Raw genomic sequence first — 27,918 nt, forward strand, 5'->3', positions numbered from 1 at the left:
AAAATTTAATTCAGAAATGCCACCACTCACTTTTCTCAAGCGGCTTACTTCAAAGGTTTACAATCTACTGTTCAATATAAAGTTATAATGTGTTTATTTGGAGATTCGTTTGCAGATAGCACCACAGCCATGGGTACCTATGTTAGTCTTAATTGCCCATTAATTTTAAACTTTTAATAAAATACATTCAAATGTATTTTCCAGTTAAATAAACAGATCTGAAAACATTTTTAAGTTACAACAAAGGCACAAAATCAAGCAGAAACTAGTACTGTTTTCAGACCACTGAAGGCACAAAGATGGTGTATGTTACTTGCAATTTACTTCAAAGAATAAAACAAAACAAAACCTGCTTATTGGTTAAAAAATATTTAAAATACCGTTTCAAGACATGTATAGTTTCCTTTCAGTGGTCAAAAAGAATTGCTGAGATTAATCACCTGAAATCAAAATGAAATGTCCAGCACAATTTTAACTTTTAGCTGAAGGTGTGCTTGTAACTTTGGCCACTTCTATAATGATTTGGGCTGTTGCATACGAATATAAACATTTTGTTTTATTAGCTGGAGAGGCAGTAAATATTTTATATCAGTTAGAAAAAGTATTATTATAACATTATGAGAAGAGACAAAATCAAGTTAAAAAGCTAACGATTTTTAACTTATCAATTCCCAATAGAATACAAGGCCTTTCTCATAATGTAAAAGATCAGTTGATTTGAAATTTGAAAAACTCGATATACTTTTCTTTAATAAGGTTGTGCAACATAAGAGCCATTGCTCAGTTAATACTGTAGCTATTCCTTGTTTCAAAGCACTTAACATTTACAAGGAAAATAAATTGTGTGGCCAAAAATATATTTCTGGCATCATTATTTTTGAATGTTTTACATCTGTCAAAGTAGAATTTCAGATGGATTAAAAAATTAATTTGTCATGAGAGATGATACTCAAGTTAGAGCTCAGACCATGGCTACCCCGTCGGGTTCTGACTCACAGGAGTCCTATAAGACAGGTAGAACTGCCCTGTTAGGGTTTCAAACCCTTTAGCTCTTTATCAAAACAGACTGTCAATCTTTCTCTCCTGAACCACTCCTTCAGCTAGGTCAAAAATCCCCACTTACTGCCATTTTAATAACAAGAAAATGGTGTTTCTCATATTGCCTCATTCTAACAGAATATCATATATAGAGTTGTTAAAATTGTTTTGTTCATACTTGCAATTTTATGAATGATCACTTTTTTGTGGGACTAGACATTTAGTTGTATATGACATTTAGTGATTTTGTGGAGTCATGGAAAATAATTACAAAGATTTTTGTATTCTACAGGAATGTAAAATTTTCCTTTATTTTTAAATGTTTGCTAAATCTTTGGTACGTAAATATTCACTATTTGAAAAGAAAAAATGGCAGTGAAATTTATGCCTACTCACTCATATCATACTGATTTTGTGTCATCTAATTTTGAGGCTTCCAAGAAAGTAAAATTAAAATTTGTGACCCAGCTAGGCAGGTATGAGGCCATATGAGGTAGGTTGAAATTGAAAATTTTCATAATATAAACTAAAAGTGGCTTTTCACATTTTTTCCCTCTAACTTGACTCAATATGCAGAAGGTTTTAGTTGCAGACAGCAGCATGTAAACTAGCTTCCAAAACTACAGGCCAAATTTTAAGACCTTTTTTTAAAAATTATTGATAGAGCTGCTTTTTAATTTGCACAAATATTCCTTTGAATTTGATGTTCATAATATGTACTAAACTTAGAGTTAGTGAGTTTACTTAAACAGATGTAGTTCTGATACCAATGTATTTTTCCTTCGAAATCCAAGTCAATTCTTCAAGAAAGAAGAATTGGTCATATGTATCACATGTATGTCGTGTAGTGTATTTGTATTAGGCTGTTACTCATCAAGTCCGTTATTTGAAGCCACCAGCTATTCCTCGAGAAAGAGAGATGAAGTACAGTAGAGTTACAGTCTTGGAAACCCACTGTTGTGCTTCCACTCTGTCCTATAGGGTTGCTTTGAGTTGGAAGTGACTCAGTAGCAATGTGTTTGATTTAAGAGTTTTGATATATGAACATTACAGGACAATGATGGTTTTGGGGTACTTGGTTCAGTTAGTGGAAAATTTCTAAGGATATTTGGCACAATCTTGGTATATGAATCTACTTTGTCAAATATAAATTTTAATCAGATCAAGTTTCTCTGATGAAAATATAATTCATTTAAGTGTAAAAAGTTATATCTTGACTACTAATATTTAAAGCAATTGTAAAAACCTTTTAAATAATTTTTCACTGACATATTGATGTAACATTCTAGATATATTGAATTAAATACATGCATTATTAAAATAGCTTTCTTGTGTTTACTTTTATAATCCTTAATTTGGCTAATTGCAAATATTAAATTCATAGCTCACTATATTTCTATTGTCCAGAATTTACTCAGTGATGCTCAGGTGTTAATGGAAAGGTGGGCAGCTTGGGTCCACCTAGATGAAGATAATCGTGTCTTGCCCTCCTACTTGATTATAAACTCTGTAAGGATATGAGATATGTCCTCTGTACTTTTACTTACCAAGTCACATTGCATTGTGATGTTAGGCATAAAACAAATATTTATTGATTGTTGATTTCCTTGCAGTCTGCTTCTAGCATGGAAGGCATAGGTACAGATATGGATATATTTTTAAATCTTAGGGAAATTCTTCCATCCTCTTTAATAGTCATGTGCACAAAATTCATAATCTTTTATTCCCTATATTTGAGGGAGTGGTTTTAAATAGTGAAGCATTGGAAAGAAAATTGGTGCTGATATTTAGAAAATTCTCTTGGACAAATCTTTATATAAGATTTTTTACAAACATTCACTAATTCAAAGTGTTTCTCTTTAAAAACAAACTGCTATGGCATTTTATTTTAATGGAAACATTTTTGTCTTGATGGAAGGAGAAATAAAGTGCAAATAACACTGGTTTAGGATAAGAGAGATTGGTTTCATAGGGTGCCTAAGTCGGTAATTAGCGTACGATTTTGAATAAGGAATTTAAGTCTACTGAGCTTCAATTTTCTAATCCAGATGTTGGGAGATTATATTCATTACCTTACCAGGCAGTTGGAAGACATAAACAAGAAAGCAATGTTTTAGAATAACTGACAAACCATAAAGGACTATTGCTATCACTTCAATGGAAAAGACAATACACTCTTTGCATCTATGCAAGATTGCCATGCTGATCTGTGTGGTCAAACAGATTGTGGTGATGGCGGTGGTTGGTTACTGCCGAGTCTATCCTGAGCCAGAGTGATGCTCCCGAAAGGCCTGAGTAGCACTGCTCTCTGGGGATGCTTCAGTGGTTGTCTTGGGGTCACCAGGCGTTTTCTCCCACAGCAGGACGAGTGGGTTCGCCCGTCGAGCTTCCCTATAGCAGCGGAACACTGAACCATATACCTTATCCTACTTGGGCTGTTTCAGAAAGGAAGCTGTTATGCTGTTGTTATAAGGTGCCACCGCATTGGTCTTGACATACAGAAGCAATAGTTTATTTAAAGTGTAAACCTAGTATTCTGTGAGGTGAAAGAGAAAAATCTGAATGTTTCTATTATTTGCCCCTAATCTGTAAAATAGGATCCCTGGTGGCCTAGTGGGCACCACACTGCGCTAGTATCTACGGGGCAGGGGTTGGAATCGCCAGTGGCTCCTCTGGAGAAAGATGTCTTGCAATCTCAAATGGACAGTTTTCCTCTACCCTGAAAGGTGGCCATTGGGTGAAATTGACCCCATGGCAGTGAGTGGGAGATATGTGTGGATTTTAATCTGCAGAATGCAGTCAAATATCCCAAATAAGTCATGCATATTAATTAGGAGAGAGAACACCTAGGAAATATAACTCCATTTAATTCTGAGATCTAGCAAACCTATCGGATCTCTCTCTCTCTCTCATTTATTTTTGCCTATAGGGCAAGGTAGAACTGCCCCTTGGATTTCTGAGGTTGTAAATCTTCATGCAAGCAGACAGCCTCATCTTTCTCCAGCCAAGTGACTGGTGGGTTTGAAGTGCTGGCTGGCAATGAGCCGACCATGGAGTGATGCATTACAGTCCCAGTCTGCTTTGGGAAGCGGGAGCAGTGGTTAATCACTGAGATGCTGTGACATTACACAAATGGCAAGGTTAGAGTTTAGAGGGAAGGCCACCGCAGCGCTATTGTTCCTTCTTCTGAGGTAATGCTCATCTCCGCCCTCACCTCATGCCTTGACACGTGAGGAGTTGAGAGTTCGGTGCTATGAGACTGCGCTCCTCTTCTGCGGGCAGTTACATTCCCTTGACTAACTCCGCCTCCTTCCTTCCACCCGCTACAAAACTCCGGACTTCAGAAGTGTGAGAAGAAAACATTTTCTATCAGTCCAGCTAGGTGGAGATTTAAACAACCAAGTAAGTGTCGTTTGATTAAGAGTGAAGCCATCGCTGCTGTTGGTGATAAAAAGCATAAAAAGACCAGCATCAAACAAACAAAACATCAATCCTGTAAATATTTAGGAATGTAACCCATGTATCCTCCCAGCAGGTCCTTTTACCCCATCTTTTCCTTCTTTGTTTCTGGAATGAGTTCAGCCAGACATGGCCCAGGCTAACCAACCTCCCCTGCCGTGAAGTAGTGTGTTATGGAGGTCAGTACTAGCCACTGCCACCGACCTGACTCCCATGCATCGTGACTCGCCCTTGGGTTTCTGAGACTGCCGGTCCTCACGGTAGCAACTGGAGTAATCCTTGGAGCAACTGGTGGTTTTGAACCACCTGTCTTTGGGGTAGCAAATTGATGTCTTCCTTTTGAGTTTTTATCTTTTTTTTGTGGGGGGGGGCGATGCTATTTATCATGTAACCTAATTAGCAGGACTGATAGAAAACATTTTCAAGATCTCACACTACTGAGAGCTAGAATATTTTGTAGGTAAGAGTGGGGAGGCCTAATTCTTTACGTGAAAAATAACCTTCTTTGGGTGGCAGAACCCCAATGTGCAATAGACCCCAACTTAATAAATATGCAAAGATGCGGGATTTACTGGCCTGCAACATTAGGTTCTGTGAGTTGAACCTACCTCCCCAGAAGCCTCAGCCTGTGAAACCAGGATTCTTTGGCCATGCTGGGGGCTGTGTCATGTGGGTGACTGGTAGCATTCCATTCTTTAATTGTCTTGTAGACTCTCAGCTTTATATAGCTCATTTAGTTTCCTGATAGGCAACTTTCTGGTGAATATGTAAAAGTTTCTGCATTTACACTTGTATACACATGCTTGTATTTCATGTCTTTCAGTGGTCCTGTGGTTCTCCAATCACAGTTGGTGATTTTTCTCTTTCCCCAGCGATTTATGATGTTTCCAATGTGGTGCGAGTGCCCTGCTGGCAAAGCACATTGAGCTGCCTTGCTGGAGTGGATAGTGACGTTTCTCCCATGGTGCCCATGGGTCCTGAGAACGGCCTAAATTAGATTATGGGAATTCATTATGTCCATGAAAGAAAGTGGGTTAAAAAGAGCAAGACTATTTGTAGAGTTAAACTGTGCTTGTAACCAACAGTGAAGTTTGAGTAGCAGCCTGTTAAGTGAGTGTGCAGTAAAATGGGAAAGACACAGTCATTAATATATGTGTATCCATGCTGTTCTTATGACCTTTATAAGGCCATAAACAAAGGACATTTGTTTTCTCTTCCTGCTTTAGCCAGGACACAAATTATAGAAAGAAATACATGAGGAAACCTTAATAAATCAGGTAAATACTAAAATTTCATAATTCTTTATTCAGTACAAAGTTTTTTTTTCCCTTCCAAACTTAAAGTTTTTCATTAAGCACTACCTTGAACAGGGGACAAAGTATAGCTCTGTTCTAGTTTGAGTACCTGCAAAAAATCATTTCCTCTATAAATCATTTGAACGATTAGAACTATGTAAGTGTGTTCTTTGCAAAGAACTAGCCTTTAATTGTATGTAATTGTAATTCACTTTGAGAAAGAGTGAGAAAGGAGAAGGAAACGAAGAGGAATTCCATTTCCAAATTTTGCATAATTTTTATTTTTATACACATCTAGCTTTTTCGGGGGGCTGGATCTGAAAGATTTTTGTTTTCTCATTTGTGTAGATTTGCCTGATCTTACCAATGTTTTGCTTTCTTTTGGGGGACATTTTTATTGGCACCTAATCCACATATCATATAATTCAATAGTTAAATCATATCAAGAAGAATTGTACAACCATGACCACAATCAATTTTAGAGCACGTCCCCCCATGGTTAAAACGCCTTTAAAATGAGTTGTGAAATCACAATCAGTTTTAGTGCTCCATCCCGCCTTAATTGTTTCCCTCTGAAACTCCCTCACCACCACCCCCATCTTCCACCCCCACCCCTACATCCCCTAGAAACCCTTGCACCAGTTATTATCTCTGTGTCTACTTCTTCTGTGCCTCACAAACTGGGAAGCCAAATAGAAACTCTAAAGTACTGAAATAAAATGGTAAGCATATAATAATAATATGAAGATTAAAAGTACAAATAATGAATAAGAAAGAAAAGACTGCTCTCAATATTTAAAAAACCAGGGAATATACTTCTGTTATGACACATCTAGCTGTTTATCCACATACAACAAAGAGATTATTATTTAAGCATGGCATTTACCAATAAGTTCTTATTAACTTCCCTACAAATCTGTACACGTTTTTACCAGTGTATTTGGAGCACTGAGTTCTAAAAACTTCCAGCCAGTATGTTTTTGTAGTTGACTTGAAAGGAGGTATTCACAGCAACACTGAACTGGCATTTAAAAGGATTTTGACAGGGATATGCATCTTGTATTTCCTCTGTTTTTCTCACCTTGATTTTATGCTCCAGAGTGGTGATTTATTTCGCTAGGGCACCGTGCCAACCAGTGAAGAGTAGGTTAACTGTGTTAGGACCTCATTGCATTCTTTTTTACCCACAAAGCCCTGCCATTTTCAGTCCAAGATTCATGTGTCTACTGGTGTTCCTGATAGCAGAGTGTGTGATTAGCCATCTAGGTTACCTGCTTATTATGCGCATCCTGTCCACGTGTGGGTTTGCTGATGCTTGTGAAATCCACAGGCTTGAGCCAGTGTTGAAGCATAATCCTATCCAGGCCAGGAAATGCCTGGCCTGCCCAGATACTGCTCGGAGCAATAGGGCATGGACTAATCACTTATTTCCTTCCTGTGCTGCTCTATTCCATAGCACCTATGGTCCAAGTGGGTGTTGATAATTACTCATCCAAGCCACTTTCTATTGTTAATCAATTCTATAGATGCCAAATTTCACATTAAATTGTTTCTAGGCCTGTTGTTATGGAGTGATTAATTATATTACTACAGCAAATTGTGGTTGTTCTTTGCCCTCAGTTCTGATTCATAGTGATCCTATGTACAATAGAACAAAATACTGCCCAGTCCTGCATCATCTTTACAGCTGTGGTTATGCTTGATCTCATTGTTTTAGCCACTGTGTCAATCCATCTCTTTGAGAGTCTTCCTCTTTTTTGCTGTCCTTCTGCTTTGCCAAGCATGATGTTCTTTTTCCAGAGACTAGTCTTCCGGATCACATGTTCAACTTTCATGCTCATAAAGTGATTGAAAATACTGTGGCTTGGGCCAGGAGCACTTTAATCCATGAAGAGACACCCTTACTGTTCAACATTTTAAAGAAGTCTTGTGTAGCAGATTTAACCAATACACTGCAACATATGATTTTTGACTGCTCCTTTAATGAATATTGATTGTGGAACCAAGCCAGATGAAATCTTTGATAACTTCAGTCTTTTCACCAATATCCTGTTGTTACCCTTTGGTCCAGTTGTGGGGATTTGGGTCTTCTTTACATCGACTGTAATCCATACTGTAGGCTGCCATTCTTTTTAAAAAATCATTTTATTGTGGGGGAATCTTACAAATCCAATAACAATCCACCATTCAATTGTTTTAAGCACATTTGTGCATACGTTGCCATCAACATCGCCAAAACATTTTCTTTCTACTTGAGCCCCTGGAATCAGCAACTCTTTTTTCCCCTCCCTCCCTCCCTCTCCCGCCCTCCCATCCTCGAGAATCCTTGATCAATTATATATGAGTGTTCTAATTTTTATGAAGGCTGCAATCCTTGATTTTCATCAGCGAGTGGTTTGAGTCCTCCTCACTGTCAATAAGCACAGTGGTGTCATCTGCGTCGCTCATCTTCATATGTTAATAAGCCTTTCTCCAATCCTGATGCTTCTTTATGTAGTCCAGCCTCTCTCATTATTTACTCAGCATACAGATTGAATAAGCATGGTGAGAGGATACAATTGTGTCACACACCTTTACAGATTTTGAACCATGTTTTGTTCACACAACTACTGTTCCATGTACAGGTTCTGCATGAATACAATCAAGGGTTCAGGTATTCCCATTCTCCCAATGTGCTTCATAGTTTGCTATGATCCACACAGTTGAATCCATTTGCATAGTCAATAAAATACAAGACAAAATGCCAAGATCCTTCTGACATCAGCAGTGAGATCCCTTGTTCTACTTCCTCTTCTGATGTGTCTTGAATTTCTGGCAGCTCCCTGTCAATGTACTCTCTAACCATTGTTGAATGATCATCAGTAATATTTATGTACCTGTGATACTGTTGTATAATTTGAGCATTCTGTTAGGTCACCTTTCTTTGGAGTGGGTACAAATGTGAATCTCTTCCAGTCACTTAGCCAGGTCTTCCAAATATCTTGGCATAGCAGAATGAGTGTGTCCAGTGCTTCATCAGCTAATTGAAGTATTGCAATTGATATCCCATCAATTCCTGGAGCCTGGTTTTTTGCTAATGTCTTTAGTTCAGGTTGGACTTCTTCCTTCAGTACCATCACATCTTGATCATGTGTGACCTCTTGAAATGGTTGATTGTGGACGTTCTCCTTGCTGCGGTGATTCTGTGTATGCCTTCCCTCTTCTTTCGATGCTACCTGCATTGTTCAATGTTTGCCCATAGAATCTTTTAATATTGTAACTTGAGGCTTGATTGTTCCCCCCTCAGTTCATTCAGCTGATGTACACGGAGGATATTCTTTCTGGTTTTCCAAATTTAGATTTTTGCACATTTCATTATAATACTTTACTTTGTAACTGCTTTTCATTATATTATTTTTTGTAAATGATTTATTACAACAAAAACCACCACTGCTTTGGCTTCAGTTTCATCTCATGATGACCCTTTGTGTGTCTCAGGGTTGGGGACTGGCTCAACAGCAGCTAACACAAAGAACTTTATTTTAGACATTTTTCTCAAGAGTTTTTAGTGTAAACTGCGGAGGCCTGATATTTCGTGTGTGTGCAGATTCTGAAGCTGTCTAACTGGTGACTTGCATGCTAACTGCTTTGAGGCTCAATGTCCCCCATGAGTAGAATGAGAGAGTTGGATGGATTAACTCACCGGTCTTTTGAATTCGGTAGGCCTGACAGTCTATCCGTGGTTTGTGTGGCAAACAGCCTTCACGCCCCTGTAACCGATTCCTTAGGAGCTTTCATTCTGGCTTCGCACTGAGCCTGTGCTAATCACTCAGGTGTTTATATTGGAGGTGAAGAGGAGTTTGTATTGTAGCTGTGATTAGCTGAAACACGCTGGGCTTTAGAGTCATTAGGATCGAGTTAATAGTTTGGAAGGCAGTGTAGTTTGAATAGTTTGAAAGAGCTCGGTCTTTCTCTTCTGACCGAAGGTGCAGTCTGTTTCCCAATGCTTGAGATGATCGAAACAAAGGCATTCATTTTACCAGTGGCGTGATTTCTTTAGCCAGACACTACTTATCCTGTTCTAAGTTGTGGCCAAGAGGTGCTCAAGCAGTAATCGACTATAAGCTTATCATGCAGCTCAGAGAAGCAGGTCTCCCATTGCGTCTAAGGGTTGAACTTCCTCATGGTCTGGAATACCAGTCCAAACTGGGAGGGGGAAAGGAGATACTTATCTCTCTGCTCTACACCAAGTGGGCTGACTCACAGATGTGTTTGCCCTCAAAGGTGGACCCGTGCACTGATCAGTGCTGCTCTGTCAGCCTTCTGTGGCCATCTGGAAGAAGAAGGAACTTTCCGTGTCTTCACCAGCTTTTCATAGATAAGGAGTTAGACATAATTCTTATATCATAAGTTGTACAATTTTATTAATTTCTGAAATCACGCTTCATTTTGAGATGTCTCTGTCTGGAACAGTTCCTCATCCTCCTTTCCTTTGAAGACCAGAACCTGCCAAGCATCAGGTCTGGAAGTGTCAGGCAAACGCCAACCTGGTCCTTTGGGCCACAGGGGGAAGCAAAGACGTGGGAAACCTTGGGCCCTGTGTCCTTTCTCCCTCCTCTGAGCTCTGGAGTCTTCTAAAATTACATGGCTTCTCTGGGTTTGGGTCACTTGATTAAAACTGGAAGCGCTGTAAGATTCACAGAATGGCCGTTTATGGAAAGTGACTCCATCAATTTGGTGTAAAAGCAAGCCCTTAATGCTCCTTTATATTTTGTTAGGTTGACCTGTTTTGTGAGGTCCCCGGCGGGGGAGAGGGCGAGTTTGAGGAGAAGGAGGTGATATTCTCGTTCAAAATCTCGAGAGACTTGGATTCTGGTCCTGGCTTGGCATGTGACTGCTTGCCTCCCAGAAAAGGATTTCTGGGTGTGCTCAAAACGTTAAAGCCGGGCTGCCAACTTCCCGTGCGGCCCTGCGATGCAATAGGTGCATATCCTATCAGGAGGGAGTGAGAAACGCCTCTAGTGCGTGTCTCTCCGGTGAAGACATTCTCTGTAGCGAGGATTGGAAACCACGCTGAAATGCATACCAGACGAATATGTCCACAGCAGGGGAGTTGGACACTCGGACCACTGGGCCCATCCTTTCTGGAGCGTGGGGCGCCAGAGTTGAGCATTAGCCACAGCCCCCCGTTGCCATGGCATTTTAGTCCTTGGCCTGCTTAACGTCCTCTCTAGCAGCCACTGTTCCTGAAGGGGAGGTGGAAACAGCAGCCATGAGTCTTGGCAAAAGCTCGCCTGTTGCAGATACTGTATCTCTCCCTGGAGTCACCTTGGGGGCCCAGGGAAAGGACCAGTGAAAGCCAGAAACCAGGAGACAGCGTGGCCCAATTTCCCACTCATTGTGAGGCCTGGCTATCACTCCCTAGGCCTGGCAGGGAAGTGCGGAGGAAGTGAGTGCCCTGCTTGTTCCGAATGTTCCAGCGTGGTTGGAAAGTTTGAGAAGGGCCTGGGTGAGAAGAACAAGACCTTATTGACAGGGTTCAGTCCTGGGCAGGCCTGTTTCACATCAACTTTCTAAATAATCAGTCTCCCTCCACACACTACCCCGCCCCCATCTCTAAACTTTCACCTTTGCCTTTAAAGTAAAAACACACACTTGGTGCAACTAGAACACAAAGCATTCCTGACTCCCGAGTCCAAGAGAATTTTCAAAACTGAAGAGTGCTTTTTAAAAGGAAATAATCCAGCAGGAAGCCATGCATTTCCAAGGGCTTCTACCTCCTGTGAAAGAATAATGATAGTTATTGCTATTATTGCAGATGATTTATCTGTGAGCTCTTTTCTTATCCCTTTAATTTATAGGACCACCGCTTGTGCTAACATTTCCGATGGTAGTGTGGGCCGGCCTGGCTTGTCATTACTTGATTTAGTTTACGCCTCGAGTATGTAAAAACCATGCGACTGTGTGTGTAGCCCAAGACTGCGAGGGAAAGGCGCACACACGCTTTTCCTGTTCTTCTCCACACGGGTCTACAAACCAGAATATTGATGTCCAGAAGGCAGAAGAAAATCTGCTGGAAGTTTTAATGGACCACAAAATGTGTCCCTTGCATACCTTACCTTGTCACTCTGCTGGGGTTGATGCATGGCAATTACATCCATGTCGTGAGCACACACTTGGCAGCGGGTCATTTTCAGGACCCATAGGGCATCTCCAGTTCCAGCTTCTAGCTTTTCAGGCCAAGTCGTGATAGTATAATGAGGCTTGCTTCTTTTTTCTTTATTCTGGGAATATCTGGAAGCAACTTAGGCAGTTCAATAGGGATATTTGTTTTCAGCGTTGCGGCCTGAAGAAACGGAAGAAAGCTTAGACATCTCCGATTCCTTTTGAGGATACACATCTCCGTAGTTGGAACCTCTCAATGTTACGTTGCCGTCTGGGTGGGATGGCGGGCCCCTGCCCAGCCCGAGAACAGAAGAGCAATGCAGGATGGGTTATGAGATGCTGAAACCAGCTGTTTGCGGTCAGTGTCAACTCATGATGACCCTGTCAGACAGAGTGGATCCACCCTGCAGGGATTCTATGGCTGTAATCTTTATGGAAGCAGACGATCACTTCTTCATGAAGCAGCTGGTGGAATGGAAAGGCCAACCTTTCTGTTGGCTACCCAATGGGTATCTGTGGTACCACGGGCTTTTTGGTGAAGTGCCTACTGAGCTATTTTGCTGACAGGTTGGCACCCCTAGAACAGTGAGTGCTCAGCTTTTGACCTTTATCCTATCGTTTCGTTGGTTGATTCTTCACACTTCCTTTTCCTCAGAGAGGGCACATGGAATATTTCAGTTTAAGGAGGGACCCCTACCCAGAGACTTTCAAAGGTTTATTTTAAAACCAGAGAATCTCCGTATTTAGTCAGCTACTCAATGGAGGCATTAGCTGTGCAAATTAAAATTAATCCCCCCAAATTGCCTTCCATTAAAAAAATACCCCTTTTCCATGTCTGTAAAGAGTATGCGTGTGCACCCTAGTCAGTGATGATGACTCTGTTCTTACCACGGCCACCTCCCCTACTCTGCATGAAACAATCAAGCTTGTTCAACACATGGATGCCCACTCATTGTGATCCTAGATTATAGAGTAGAACTGTACTCCATAGGGCTTTGTTGGCTGTAATTTTTATGTAGGCCATTTTCCAGGCCTTTCTTCTGTGATGCCACTGAGTAGGTTAGAATTGATGACCTGCAAGTTTGGAATTGAGTCAACATTCTTGGGTTAGAAGCCTATGGGGAGGCCTATCCAGCTTTCATCTTCCAGCACTCTACAGCTCCCATTTGTCTTTCTCAATGAGTCCTCTGCCTTCTTTGCATACCCCTCTGTCCCCGAGCCCCTTGGTTCTCATGTCATCCTTTCCTGGCTATTGCTTTTTACAAACCTCAGGTCAGTATGATGTCATTGTAGGTGAAGGTGGTACAAAGTTCTTCTGCCCTCCCACCCTGGCTGTGAGTAGATCCCATACTTTCCCATTGCTGCGGACTTAACCCCCTTGTGTGTTTGAGCAGAACTGGGCTCCCTAGCATTTCGGATGGCTGAGTTTTCAGAAGTCAATCACTCGGTCTTTCTTCTAATGTGCCTCTGAGTGGACTTAACCTTGCTTTTGGTGGCCGAGTGCTTAACTCTTTGCAGCTCCTATGGACGCTGTGTCACATGTAGTAATGGGCAACTGAAACCCAAGGCGGCCTGATGCTGTAGCCTCAGCGCCCCTCTGGAGTTCAGCTTTCCAGCGTGTGAAGATTGTAATGATAGCACTTTGCTGGCCTGCTGGAGAGCTTCAAGGTGATAATGTTGACGAAACTGCCTTGTGACCCGCGAACACCAAGCAGTGCTTGTCAGCATCATGTTATCATTTCAGGCCCTTAAATGCTGTTCTCAAAGTGCTCAGTCGCTGCCACCTCTGTGTTAGCTATGATCGGTCTGACATTATTCTCTCTCTCTCCCCCCCCTCTCCCCCAGGATGGTTCATACTTGGCTGAGTTCCTGTTGGAGAAAGGCTATGAGGTGAGTGAGTGACTCAGCGAGCAGGCCCTGGCTGCCAGCATCACAGAGCGCAGCAGCCTCACACTTCCTCTGCTGCCGTCCTCAGTGTGTGTTTTCCACTGAACTCCGATAACAAATCAGAGTCAGGGGAAGAATGTACCGGGCGGCCTGTCATCCTGCCAGCTCATTGTGCTGGTTATCTCCTGGTGAGCTCTGGTGACTTCCCGTGGTCTCCAGGGGCGGGCTTGCTGTGCACGCTTCCCGCCGGCCCAGATAGCAGAACACCCTGTGTAAGCTGAAGCTCTACAGTGCGGAGAGTTCATTTAAAGATGGCACGTGCTATTTCGAAGCGTCCCACTCACGGTTAAGTCACTTAATTTGGAAAGAATGCAGAGCAATAAAAACTTAGCCGATCCATGACAAGCGCGCGTGAAAACTTGAAACCTTTTACTTTCAAATAGGCCCAAACCCACTGCTGTCGAGGGGATTCCAACTCCTAGCCAGCCACCCAATCTAGGGTTTCCAGGGCTGTAAATTTTTACAGGCAACCTCGTCTTTCTCCCAGGGAGTGGCTGGTGGTTTTGAGCCACCGAACCTGCAGTGAGCAGCCTGTGTTAGGCCAGGCTCTCTAGAGAAACAAATCCAGAGACACTCATCTCTGTTCAGGAAAACTTTATATCAAGAAGCAACTTTACATCAAGAGAAGAAAAACCTGGCTCAGGCCAACTCAAGTCCAGAAGTCCCTCATCCGACCCACGTAGCTACATGCCGGGGACACAGATTGGTGAACCAGAAAGTAGAGAGACCCCAGGCTGGTGGGTGCAGTCACATGGATTCAAAGTCGGTAGAAATCTGGCAGGGTGACATTAGCACTCAGTGTCAGAGGCAGGAGGAAGTCAAAGTGGCAGAGCAATGGCCATTCCCATTGTCTCACATTATTAGACCAAAAGGCTTATGACAGCAAGGAGGTATTATCAGTCGACAGCTTGATTGACAGCTTTGATGCCACCCCTAGGCAGGAGTGTCTAGCTGCCATAATCCCTGACGACTACACAGTCCATTGCCCCATCCAGCCTTATGTTTTTTTTTTAATTATTGTTGTTGAGAATACAGACAACAGATTATCCACCAATTAAACACTTTTTACACATGCAATTCAGTGACATTGATTATATTTTTCAATGTGTGAATCCATTCTTACCCTCCTTTTCTGAGTTTTTTCTTCTCCATTAACATCAACTCACTACCCCCTAAGTTTCCTATTTAATCTTTCCAGTTCGTCTTGCAAATTTGATCACAAATAGATAGTTCTTAAAACAGCATAAGGCTTAAGGCAGACTTGTTTTTTTTCCAACTAGTTAAGCTAAATTAAGTATATTTGGTTTTAAGAAAACTTATGGGCGTATTTTTGGTTTAAGGCTTAAAGGTGATCTCAGGGCAGTAGTGCTGGGGGTTCTTTCATCCTTTGTGGCTCCAGAAAGTATAGAGTTCCTGGGAATTTGAAATCCTGTTCTGCATTTTACCCCTGGAAATGGATTAAAATGTTAAGTTAAAGTAGCTGGGTACCAACTAGTTCTCCTGGTCCCATGGCAAAGGAAGCAGTTGTTCATGGAGGCAATTAGGCCCACATTCTATATCTAGCTCTCCCTTTTCCTCTCTTGCTGCAACTAAGTAGAGACCCTTTTTGGTTAGCCTTGGTTGGCCACTTGTGAGCTTTTAAGACCCCAGGCACTATGCAGTGAACCCAGAGATAGAAGCATAAAACATATGTTTATGCCAATTTACTGGAATATCTTTTGTAACCTTGATGCTCCACCTCAAAACCAAGGAACTAAATCCCCTGAGGTATTTGGTACATAGGGAGACACAGAAACTACTTTATTATTATTATCCTTGTTTATAAAATATATATTCTAGTAATATGTATTATATGGCACATATCATATATGTGTCACACAACGTTTGCCAATTCAACTTTTGGCAGGTGCATAACTTACTAACAGCAAGTACAATAATTGGCTGCACAACACTATCCTTATTGTAATTTTTCTATCACTCTAACCAAAACATAGCACTTCATAAGCAATGGTTCCCTCTCCCCTCCCACTTCTGATAACTGCTAAGCAACTTTGGTCTTTGTACATTTGCCAATTCTTGCCATTTCATATCGGCTCTTTTATAATTGACTTACTTCACTCAGCATGATGTCTCCATGCGTACTGTAGTATATGCCAAGTCTTCGTCTCTCATCCTGGAGAGTAACTCAGTATATGTATGTGTACACATATCTACCTGCCCATTAGTGGGCACTTACTTTATTTCCATTCCTTAGCTCCTGTGTGCAGTGCTGTGGTGCACACTGGGGCATCCGTCTCCGTCGTCAGATCCTGCAGGGGCAGACCTCGAGTGCAATGCTCGGTCACTTGTACTTGGAGGAGTCCCCGCACTGTTTTCTAATAGCTTAATACCTTTTTACATTTCCATCCCATAAATATGAAATTCAAGAGGAGTGGCCTTGCAATCATCATCAGAAAGAACATTTCAAGGTCGATCTGAAAAAGCACAATGCTATATGTTATAGGACAACATCTGTATACCTATATACCTGTAAAGGAGACAAGATTGTACAACCGTTGTCCATATTCACAAGCCAACCATTACAGACAATGATGAAGAAATTGAAGGATTCTATGAATTTGTACTATTTGAAATTGATTAGACATGCAATTGATATTCATTGATTATTCCTGGAGATTGGAATTTGAAAGTTGGGAACAAAGAGGAAGAATCAATAGTTGGAAAATACGGCCTTGGTGATAGAAATAAAACTGGAAATTGCAAGATAGAATTTTGCAAGATAAGCCACTTCTTCATTGCAAATACCTGTTTTCAACAATAAAAATGATTTTACATGTGAACCCCAGCCAGATGGGATACATAGGAATCAAATCAACTGCTTCTGTGGAAGGAGACAATGGAGAAACTCAATATCAGCCAAAGCAAGGTCAAAGCCATCAATTGCTCTTTTGCAAGTATATGTTGGAGCTCAAGAAACTGAAATAAATCCATGATAGCCAAACATCTACCATCTCAAGAACAGATTTAACCCATTGAATACTTGTGACTGAGACCGGATGAGTAGTAGGTTAGCATCAAGAACATCAGACAAGAAGAAAGCAAAAAGTTATTTAAATTAGAGGAAAGAAAGAAAAGCCCAAGCTGGATATCAGAAGAAACTCTGAAACCTGTTCTTGGACATACCCAGTGCCACTGGTTGCTTTCACCTCATAGCAATTGAGGTAGTTAGTTTATTGTGCTAACCTGGCTGATAAACACATGTGGGGTTAATTGAAGGGTGGAGGGATAAATGGCTTGGTGAGCCTCGCCTTTCGAGTTCTCGGGTGTCTTGCTTTCTGATGGTCGGACCAGGGTGCAGCTGCCTTAGCCAGTTCCCTGCTTCAACTGGCAAGATTCACTTCCTGCCAGACATCTCTGAGGAGAAGCCACATGGACCTGCCCCGATGCAGCCCTGGGTGCTGGAGCAGCCGTGTGGAGACCCCTGCCAGTGCTGAGATGTTTACAATTCACTGACTTGCCTTTCATCCTGCAGTCGGCATCATAGTGTGTGTTTTGTGAGATGGAGGAGGGCTTTGTGGATTGGTGTTGGACATATGGATTAATGTTGGACTCGTGGGCTTAGGCAGCACTGGGTTGGGATGTTTTCTTGATATACAGTTACCCTTTATATAAAACTCTCTCTTATACATGAGTTTCTGTGGATTTGTTTCTCTAAAGTTCCCAGACTAACACAGCAATCTTTAGGGCAGAGTAGACCTGTCCCCTAGTTTCTGAAACTTTAATAAAAAAAAATTTTAAACTTAAAAACCTGTCCTATTGTTTATTTTGACTTTGGCTAATTGAACTTTTGCTATCAAGTTATAAAATCAATTGTTGAAAGCTGGGTCTTATAGCATTCCTCCTGCAGTTTCTTCTAACATTTTATAGTCTTAAATTTCATGTCTCTTTAAGGTCCTTAATCCATTTTGAATTTGCTTTTGCATGTAGTGTGTGGCATGTATCTTCTCCCTCCCTCCCTGTCTCTCTTCTTTTCTTTCTTCCTTTGCATGTGGTAATTCAATTTTCTTGTTGATAGCTCTGTAGTGTATCACCAATCACACATCTAAGTTTGTTGACATCATTATCTTTGTTGGTATACCTTTTTGTCAAGCTACTTGTTGCAAAAATATGAAGACATAATTACAAATGTAATTGTGAATGTTACACACACCTGAGTTCACATACACAAATGCCTGTAAAGCCTGAATGATAAAAACGTACCCTGTAGAGCAGACATGTTTTAGAGTACACCATCTGTACTACACTGGAATTGGTTTAGATGAAGATTCACAAACACACACACATTCAGGCTAGATTAACTTAATGCTTTACTAAATATAAAAGGAAATGTTTGGCAGAGAGAAATAATATTTACTAGTTTCAAATGTTTGGGACTGACTGAGTATAGTTTAGCTAGAAAAGAGTTTGATGTGGCTGTGAATGGGTTGAAGTCTGTGTAGGAGCTAATGACATTTCTGAAGCTACACGTAATCTGTTGAAGTGATGTTTGCACTAGTGGGTTTTAACTTCACATTCCAAGGTAGAAAAGGCGGGCTCAGGTGAGAGATGCGGAAGGCAATTTTGTGCCTTTCCAGTATTGAGAGGAAGAGAGGGTACAGCTGAGACCGCCTGGTAGAGAGGGGGCTTTTCTGTGAGAATGTGGTATCACACAAACAGGGTCTTGTATTAGCCTGAGTGTGGTAGACATTAATTATTCTTCCTGAAGAAGAAATAAGAGCACAAGGGTGTTGTTAATATTTTCTGAAAAAGCTGGGAAGCTTGTGGACAGAGAGACAGAGCTTCATTCAGATGTCTTATTAAGGGAATACCTGACTTCCGGAGGCATGCAGAACTGTGCTTTTCTAGAAGAGGGGTTGAGAACTAGATGGAATGAAAGCCAAGGCTATCTCATAAAATGCTAGTGTTTCCATTCCATTGGCATTTGACATGATGAGACACATTTAATTTTGATAGAGAAAACCAGAAGGCCTGCTTGGCCACTCACAGATAATGGAGTGAGTGAATCTGGCGTAGGCATGAGATTCATGAATGCAGAGAAGGAAAGAGACATGATAAACGATGCAGGCTGACACTGCAGTGCCCAAACAAAGCAGAGCAACAGCAGTGCCTCATCGTGGTATCGAGGACATGTGCGCACTGTCGAGCTGGTGTGAGGGATAAAGGGTTTATCTGTATACATTCAACTTGGGTAGGCTCCCGTCCGTTGATATAGTTTGAGAATAAGCTATGGAGAGGGAAATGGTAGCACCGACATCATCTGTTTGTGCTCAGATCAAAGTAAATGTGAGATTGATTCTTAAAAGAGGCTGCATTGGCAAGCTTCCAGGATTGTCGTGGCCGCATAAACCATGCGTCAAAGGACAGGTCCAGTAAGTTGCTTGCCTGTAAGTTGCCTGAGAAGGGGAAGCTTCAAATACATAGAAACCTGTTCTCACTCAGTGTTTCTCAGCCTTTGGTGTACATCAGAATCCCCTAACGTCCAGGCGAAGGCAAGCCTGTAGATGGATAAATCTTGACTAATACCGGAGACTTGGTCTTTCGAGTAAGTTCCCAGGTGTTGATGGACAGCAGCAAACGGTTCCAAGAAGACCAAGTGGCTGATGACTAAGGTGTCTTACTTAAGACATCTTAGCTTGGTGGGCCTGGATTCTATAAGCAGTTATTTATTTTGAATTTCATCTTTATACTTGCTTAAGGAGTTTAATTAGCTCAAAAACAAGGCTGGCAAAATAAACACTATGAAGATGAGTTAAAAGTGCCGTGGGTAAACTTGATGGGGAGAGAAATGTTCTTTCAGAAAAGAAAGAGGCGCACGGGATGGCTTAGGCTTCTCGGGGAAAGCGAGCTAGTAAGACATACATATCATACACACCAGGGAACTTCAAAAAGTTCATGGAAAGTGGAATTAAAAGAAAATGGCATTTCCCTTGAACTTCTGAAAGAGATATGTTTTTACAAGGAGCATTGGTGAAACAGTGGGTTAAGCATTTGGCTGCTGACCGCAAGGTTGGTGCTTAAATCTCCACACACCCATCAATTGCTACCTGGGAGAAAGATTCGGCAGTTTGCCTTTATAAAGTTTACAGCTTTGGAAATGAGGTCTGCCCCAAGGTGTAACCAGCTCAGTGGAAATGGCTTTGGATTTTTGGTTTTATGTAATCTGCATTAAACAACTTGGTTGTAAGCATATCACAGCATATGAGAATTTGAAATAATGAGCAGACAAATTATGACCATTTCTTCCAGGAAAGGACAACGACTTCCTTTTGTGAGTATAGGAAAATGGAAAAGAAATGGCATATAAGAATCATCAGATTGCTATCTCTGAGAGATGGTTTTTTAGAATGTGAAGTTATTATATTTCCTTTCTTGGTCTGGGAGAATCTTTGAAGGTTTTAGATAATACTGCTTTCTGGCCTATTGGATATCTCAGAAGTGCTGATGTTTTCATTTAAAACGATAAAGCTTTTAAAAGCTTTAGTTCTGAAACTAGACTTGGTCTCACCAGGGCTGAGCCAGTTTACAATAAATACTGCTACTTCCTAGTTGTAGACTCTGTGGCCAGTGTCCTATAAGTAGACAGGGAATACTAAGGGAATTATAATCTGCCCCTGTAGGGTGGATAATAGTGTGGATTGTATGGTTTAATATATACAAGAGTAAGTAAAAAATGTATTGTTCCTGTGGTTCCAGTTCATGTTTAAATATATATGATCTGTGGATGGCAGCAGACAAGCTCTCTCAGTAGCAGACTTATTTTTGTCTCCTTGGATTACCTTCAAAATGGCCCATGAAACACACATCCCGCTCTCTAAATGCACATCCTAAAAAGCACTTTGACAGGGGAGATGTCATCCTAGCTAGGGCTAGTTTTTCAAGCTCTCAGGAGAGAAGATTATTCAGTCACTGCCATACGAAATTGTGCCAAGGTCATTCCAATTCAGCAGGCACTGCCACCAGCATTATAAGGAAACCTTCCTGGAAATTCAAGTTAAGATGGGAGGAGGGGGTATGCATGTCTCAGAGAAGACAATTACATCTCTTGTTGGTAGGAAGACGGGATCAACTTCCAAATAGGACACCAACCCTTAACAATACTTATGTGGATGCCAAGGGGAGAATATACTTGGTACGAGGTTCCTAATTGGACACTTTAGACCTAGTTTTTATGTAGCCCTTGCGCAGTAGACCCAGTCCTTGTGCAGTAGACTACTGGGGCTTTAGACTCTATTATTTTGAGGAGCACAACATCTTGCATAGGCCACACCAGGACTTGATAAAGACACCCAACAAGTGAACTAGGCTTTACCTCACACTCACCTATAGCCTTGGACTTAACACGGAACCTCCCTAGAGCAACGGCAGAGCACTGCTATTCCGAGGGTATCAAACTGGCAGTTGTTAGACTTTTTAGTTTGGGTTTCTTCCCTTGAGGGTGCTTACCATGCACTCGCTCTTGTAATGCCCTCCCTGCTTCATTATGACTTGCGCTAATCTGACCCTGGTGGCTCTGCTGCTGGGAGGCAATATGACTGGAAGATTTGTTCTCTCACCAATCCTTGTTTGAAACTAGTGTCACTTATGAGTTTAAGCTGTACAAGTCAAAAAATCAGGTATTGTGGTTTCTAGCTAGCCTGTACTCATGTAATTTCATTTTCTCAACAGTGTTTTAAATTCTGTGCCATTGGCTAAAACTAGTAGCATTATCAATGTGCAGTGTTTACACTTTGGGCTATTAACCATGGGTCAGCAGTTTGAAATCACCAGCCAGCTCCAAGGGGAAGGATGAGGCTTTCTACTCCTGTGAAGATTTGTAAGCTGGGAGACTCACCCTGCTTCTGTAGGGTCACTATGATTCAGCATTGACTTGTTGGCAGTGGAAGTAATGCCCCAGAGGGATGGTTGATAATCTTCTCCAACAGAAAATGACAATGACATCTCAAAGTGAACCAGAGGCACATGCATATATAAACCATAGAGGCATGAATTGATTTTCGGCTTGCACTTAATTTTAATTCCAATATAAGATTGGCATAGCCCTACTTGATGTTCAACTTTATGAACAGATCACTGAAGGTATGGGTGCTATCGAAAAGTATAGTGAAGAAACTAGATGGTACCCGGCTATCAGAAAGAATGGTGTCTGGGATCCTAAAGGTTTGTTTTCAAACAAGCAGCCATCTAAATGAGGCATCAACTAAGTCCACATGGAAGCAGCACACAGGCCTGTGTCATCCAAGGATTGTAAATAATGCAGTCTACATCTAAAGGAGGGAATGGCATCAGAGTTTAGATTGTGACTACCTGGTTTGCTATGACAGCAGAAGGCCAAAATCCAGTTGCAGGCTCCACATGTGGATTGAGCCCCCACTGAATTCCCTCTGCTCATACTTGAGGGTTGGGAATAACCCTGTTCCCAGACAGAGAGCATTGTAAAGTTGATTATGGCAGATGTAGTTAGGTCACAATGTAAGATCTTATCATTTGATCTTCCCTTTGTCCCATTTTAAAGCTGTTTCAGTGTAAATTTGTTTTTAAAGTGAATGGATTAAATCTCTGGGGCGTCCCTCTGACCATGGACTAGGGGTGTGAAGAACCTTGCTAATAATAAGCAAAATGCATTGGAGAGTGGATTGTTGCACATGCAGTTATGGTAAAATTTAGCACCCTATCTTTTGATGTTCCTTCTGGCCCATTTAAGTTTGTTCTGGTTTTCAATATTTTCGGCTTTCTTTTTGAGTGAGGGTTTTAACTATTTTATTATTGTTGTTGGGGGAAGGGGGCGGTGAGCAGGCTGCACCATGGGCAGGGGAACAACTGGGGTGTTGGAGTCAATAACAAGGAGGAGGTAGGGATCCAAGGCGAGGGGGACGGTGTCAGAATAACAGCAAACTAGCTAAGAGGAGGTACCAAGAGACAAAAATAAGGGGAAAGTGACAGTGGGGCAGGAAGAAAGGTAAAAGGAAACAGAGGAAGGACCAAGGAAGCAAAGCAATGGATAGAAGTATAAACATAGCAGTGTACACATGTAAATACATTAATCCACAAAAATAGAGGTATTGACCCATGTACATATATTTATACAGCAATACACTGAGGTAGGGGATGGGCTTTGGGCCTCTGCTCACACCCTCCCTCAATACAAGAACACTTTGTCCCAACCAATCGGCATTCTGAGATGTTCACCCTCCTGATACAATTGCTGAAGGCAAAACAGATGCATAAGCAAATGTGCTGAAGAGGGCGGATGGTGCCCATCTATTAAAAGATATAGCGTCTCGGGTCTTAAAGGCTTAGGTTACACAAGCCACCATTCAGCAGTGAAGCAACAAGTCCACATGGAAGAAGCACACTGCCAGTGCGATCATGGTAATGGGCATCAGCAGGCACATAATGAACAAAAACATGCTGTTGAGAATGAGGGGGTTGGAGCGGAGATCCAAAGCCCATCTGTAGACCGTGGAACAAGGGGCCACAGGGAGGGGATGAGTCACCAGGCTGCAGTAAAGCATCAATGAAACACACTATACTCCTCTGGTTCTTGAGGCTTCCTCACCCACCACTACCATGACCCCAGTGCTGACCCCAGTCAGACTAGACCGGAACATATACACAGGTATAGAAAGGGATGGGCGCTCACAACACACAGATTCCAGGAACAGGAGTGGGAATAGTGATACCAGAAGGAAAGGGGGAAGAGGGCGAGAGGAAGGGAGAAAGGATGAACCGATTGCGATGATCAACCCATAACCATACGGCCCTCTACATTGGGAAGAACCACAGAAAACATGGGGGAAGGGAGACAGCGGTCGGTGTGAAAGATGAAAATAATAACAATGTATAATCCATCGGGGGGTTATAAGGGTGGTGGAGGGGGGAAAGCTAACACCAAGGGCTCAATAGAAAAGTAAATATCTAGAAAAGAATGAGGGCAACATATGTACAAACATGCCTGATTCAATTGATGTATGGATTGTGATAAGAGTTGTACGAGCCCCCAATAAAATTATTTTTAAAAATGTTTTTCTGTATCTGGAATCCAGGGTAGGTAAATATATAGAGATATTAACTGGATAAATGTTACCTTGAGGATATGCCAGGGGTGTTGGGGTGGGGGGAGGGATGAGAACAATAAAGATGAGTACACAAATGAAGAAAATGTTCCCAAACGGATTGTGGTGATGATTGTATAAATCTTCTTGAAATAATTGAGCTATTGTATGATGTATGAATTACATGCCAATAAAACCAAAAAAAGGTCCTCTCAAAACAGCGGCTTCTCAAGATGATCTGCTGGAGTAATTTAATTGTATTCTGGACCTGTTTAATTCTCAGCATGTTACAGCAACTGTTTCTGAGGATTTCAGAGGAGTCATCCTGAAAGGTTTTTCACAAAGGACACAGGACACCCACAGGGGCGTATTAGAAAGACGTTTTTAGAAAATTGAAAGCTGTGTTGGTGAGAAACAGGCCAGGACAGTTCAAGGAGGGTGTTTTGATTTGTTTGCTTTTGTTTCCCCATTAAGACAATGCACCTGATCATTCTTCCAGGATAGCAAGGGCTGTTCTTGGGGAATTTCATTGGGGGGAACCTTACCCCATCCACCCCACATCCTTGTTCTTGCCCCTTCAGACATCTTTTTGATCCCCAAACTTAGTTTAACTGTTAAACAGGACACACGTGGCATCCCAGATGGATGGCCAGACTGTCGTTTTGCTGTGGGTAAGTTCAAGAGCACAACATTCTTCAGGAGACGGTTAGAGCGAGGGAAACACCATCCTCAGAAGTGTATAGACCGAGATGGAAGGTATCCAAAGAAACAGTAGCTTCATATTTTGATAGTTTTTGCTCAATAAAGATTTCTATTAGGGTTTTTTCCGCAATGCTTTTTGACCTGAACGTAAAGGGTATTTATATTGGAACCCTGGTGGTGTGGTGATTACATGTTGGACTGCTAAGTGCATGGTCAGCAGTTTGAAACCACCAGCTGCTCCCCAGGAGAAAGAGGAGGCTTTCTGCTCCCATCGAGTGAGAGTGTCAGAAACACAGGGGCAGTTCTGCTCTGCCCTATAGGGTCACTATGAGCGGACATTTACTGGATGGCAGGGAGTTTCATTTTGGTGTACATCCATTCGTCTGTGCCCACCTGGCATGTGGACACTGCCATGTTAGTGTTAGCTATTGAAATCACTCAAAGAAGCAATGTTTTCCACCAATGGTGACGGACACTCTTGCTTCTAAGATTGTAGACACTGGAGAATTGAAATCCAATGGTGGTAATTTTCCATTCTTTTGGAATAAAGCATTTCCCTGTTCAAGCCTAATCTAACTCTTGCTTTCACAGGCAAACAATGCTGTTTTGACATTGGAGAACTTTCTTTCTTATCCCCTAGCTAATGAAACATGACATTTGTTTGTCAAAACACACACTTGTATATATTAAGACCTCAATACTTCAGGATTCTGTTTTATTTGATAAATATTTTGATTGCGTTTCTATTAAGTCAGATTTGTAATTTCTCATACCTTTCCAAAGTTCTTTATAAAAACAAATTTTAAAAACCCCACATCCTTCTTTTTCTGTAAAGAGAAAGCTGTTAATCTCAAATTCTTAACTAGATTATCCAGTTTGCATGCATTTTGGCTTGTCTAAAAGTTTATATTTTACCTGTCTCAGACAGACAGACCCGCCTTTCATTAGTTCTTAGAATAATACTTGCTGTCATGGATTAAGCATTTGGCAGGTTTTTTCTTTTCCTTGTATACACATACCAAATATTGGGAGTAAGGGAAATTAAAGCATATTTTTTTATTTTTTGAATTAAAGTACAACATCAATGAAAACGTTTGCTTCTAAGGCTTTTAGTTATCAGTATGACAATGAAATCTTGTGTCATATTTGTTCTAACTTTACAGTATTTGATTTTTATACTGAATCCATCGAGATAATTTAGTAATTCTACCAGAACCTTCTGTGTTTATGTGCAATATATTTGCATAGGCATTTCTCTATGTTTGGGTTGTTGGAATATTTGAGTTATCTGGAATACGGTAGTCAAGAGAGGACAGCATGGTTCCAATTGTTACTATTTTTATCACTTAAGTTAAAAAACCTCGATTTTTTTAATGTAGCCATTTTTCTATCCAATGAACTAGTAATCTACTTTTATTTGTGAAATCTATATTTCAGAAATAAATTTTGTGGTAAATACTAATTCTTGCTACACATAAATATGCATATCGACTTACTTTTTATAAAACAGAAGTTATTAAACTTACAAAGTAGTTCATATTTACAATTACATTAATTAGCAACTTGGAAAATTAGAGATCATGAAATAGAATAAAGTATAAGCTTATTTAGGCTTATTTATTCTGAATGTTATTTTCCATGTTTCTCAATTAATACATATCTATAGCCAAACTCTATGCAATGTTTCTAAATTTTGTGTTTGATTCCTAACGTGTTAAATTAGCGATGATCCCTTATTAAAATATTTTCTTATTTACCAGATTTTTTTCAGCTTAATCCTTTAGGAAGACTGTGTCAACAAATGTTTTTCACTTTGTCTCGAGCAACTTACCTAACAGAATTATTAATTATAGTTTAAATGTGAGTGTGTTGTATCCTTTGCATAAAGTAATTTCTCCTATTTGCCATATGAATTGATGATGACATTTATTTCTGTTTAAAAGAACGCCTTGCATGCTTATAATTTCCCCCTTGCATTCGGAATATTTGAGTCAGGCCAAGAGTTAAGTTTAGGTTGAAATATATGGAAAATTATTTAGTTAAAATATAAGAGGGTATTCAGCTACAGATGAATCCACTGAACATTAGAAGGAACATTCTAAAGCAAGTGAAGGCTGCAAACTACCGGCCGTGGAACAGGAACTTGTACATCTGATGACAGGGCCGCTATGAACCTTGGCAGTCCTTACACCAGGAGGAAGTAGGATTGGGTCTGGAACAATTTCGCTTATGTATCAGACACAAGCAGTCTTTTCTTCAGTGTCAGACAGGTCCCATTCTTGTTTCAGCTACCTTTTCTCTCTCCCTTAGCACGGGTAGGCCAAAGGTGAACATTTAAAAGAAAAAGGAAAACTCCTCTTCACTTGAATTTTCTGAATGCCTGACATCCGATAGTACATGAACCTTATCCCTACCCTGTGCTATTTAGCTTTCTAGCTTTTCCACATGCTACCTCATATCTAGAATAGATTTGAGAGGCAGTAGTTTGGGGGACCCTGGAAAAGATGTGTTGGCACCAGTGGCCATGGCTCATGCTGCACGTGATGCTGGCAGCAAGTCGTCGTGACTGACACAGCCCCACGGGTCTGTCTTCAGTTTCAAACTGAAGAGATCTTTTTGTCAACAGTAGGGCTCTCAGGGTATGTGGTTGGAAAAGGAGACATCCATGTACCTATGAGGTCAGCATTCATTCTGAGATCACATCATTTTCGAATGACTTTGTTGCCCTTGCCAGTCAACACAGTATGGTCGAAGATGGAGAGTTCTGGTGGTAGACCAGCGGTGATTGGAGATGTTGGGAATTAAACCATGGGACAATTTCTTTTCATCTGAAAATAATGTTTTCCTCAATAAAAGAAGGATATGTTTTTTGTATTTTTTCCGTAAGGCTAAACATTAGCAGAACTAATCTTCATCACACACTTACAATGTACTTTTCTCTTTACACACCATGAACCATAGGTGCATGGAATTGTCCGGCGATCCAGTTCATTCAATACAGGCCGAATTGAACATCTTTATAAGAATCCCCAGGCTCATACTGAAGGAAGTAAGTCTTTTGTCCCACCTCTCGAATCCTATTATATAATTTTGTGCTACATTACAAAGACTTAGTTAGGTGTCGTTTTATTTTTCCCTTCAGATCCTGTCAATTCAGTTATTTACTCATGAATTACCTGCATTGATAGTTATCTACAGACTTGAAACTCATCCATTTCTTG

The 27,918-nt window shown here is 41.1% G+C and overlaps 1 protein-coding gene across 1 annotated transcript in view; it reads left to right on the forward strand.

Annotated features, from left to right (window-relative positions):
- The window catches only part of GMDS (GDP-mannose 4,6-dehydratase), a 685,335-nt gene that overhangs the window by 111,200 nt on the left and 546,217 nt on the right, over positions 1-27,918 (forward strand). The window contains exons 2-3 of the mRNA XM_075531631.1: positions 13,782-13,826; positions 27,659-27,746. Coding sequence (XP_075387746.1) covers positions 13,782-13,826; positions 27,659-27,746 — 133 coding nt within the window. The remainder of the gene's footprint in view (positions 1-13,781; positions 13,827-27,658; positions 27,747-27,918) is intronic.

This window comes from Tenrec ecaudatus, chromosome 1, assembly GCF_050624435.1.
Source record: "Tenrec ecaudatus isolate mTenEca1 chromosome 1, mTenEca1.hap1, whole genome shotgun sequence".
NCBI lineage: Eukaryota > Metazoa > Chordata > Mammalia > Afrosoricida > Tenrecidae > Tenrec > Tenrec ecaudatus.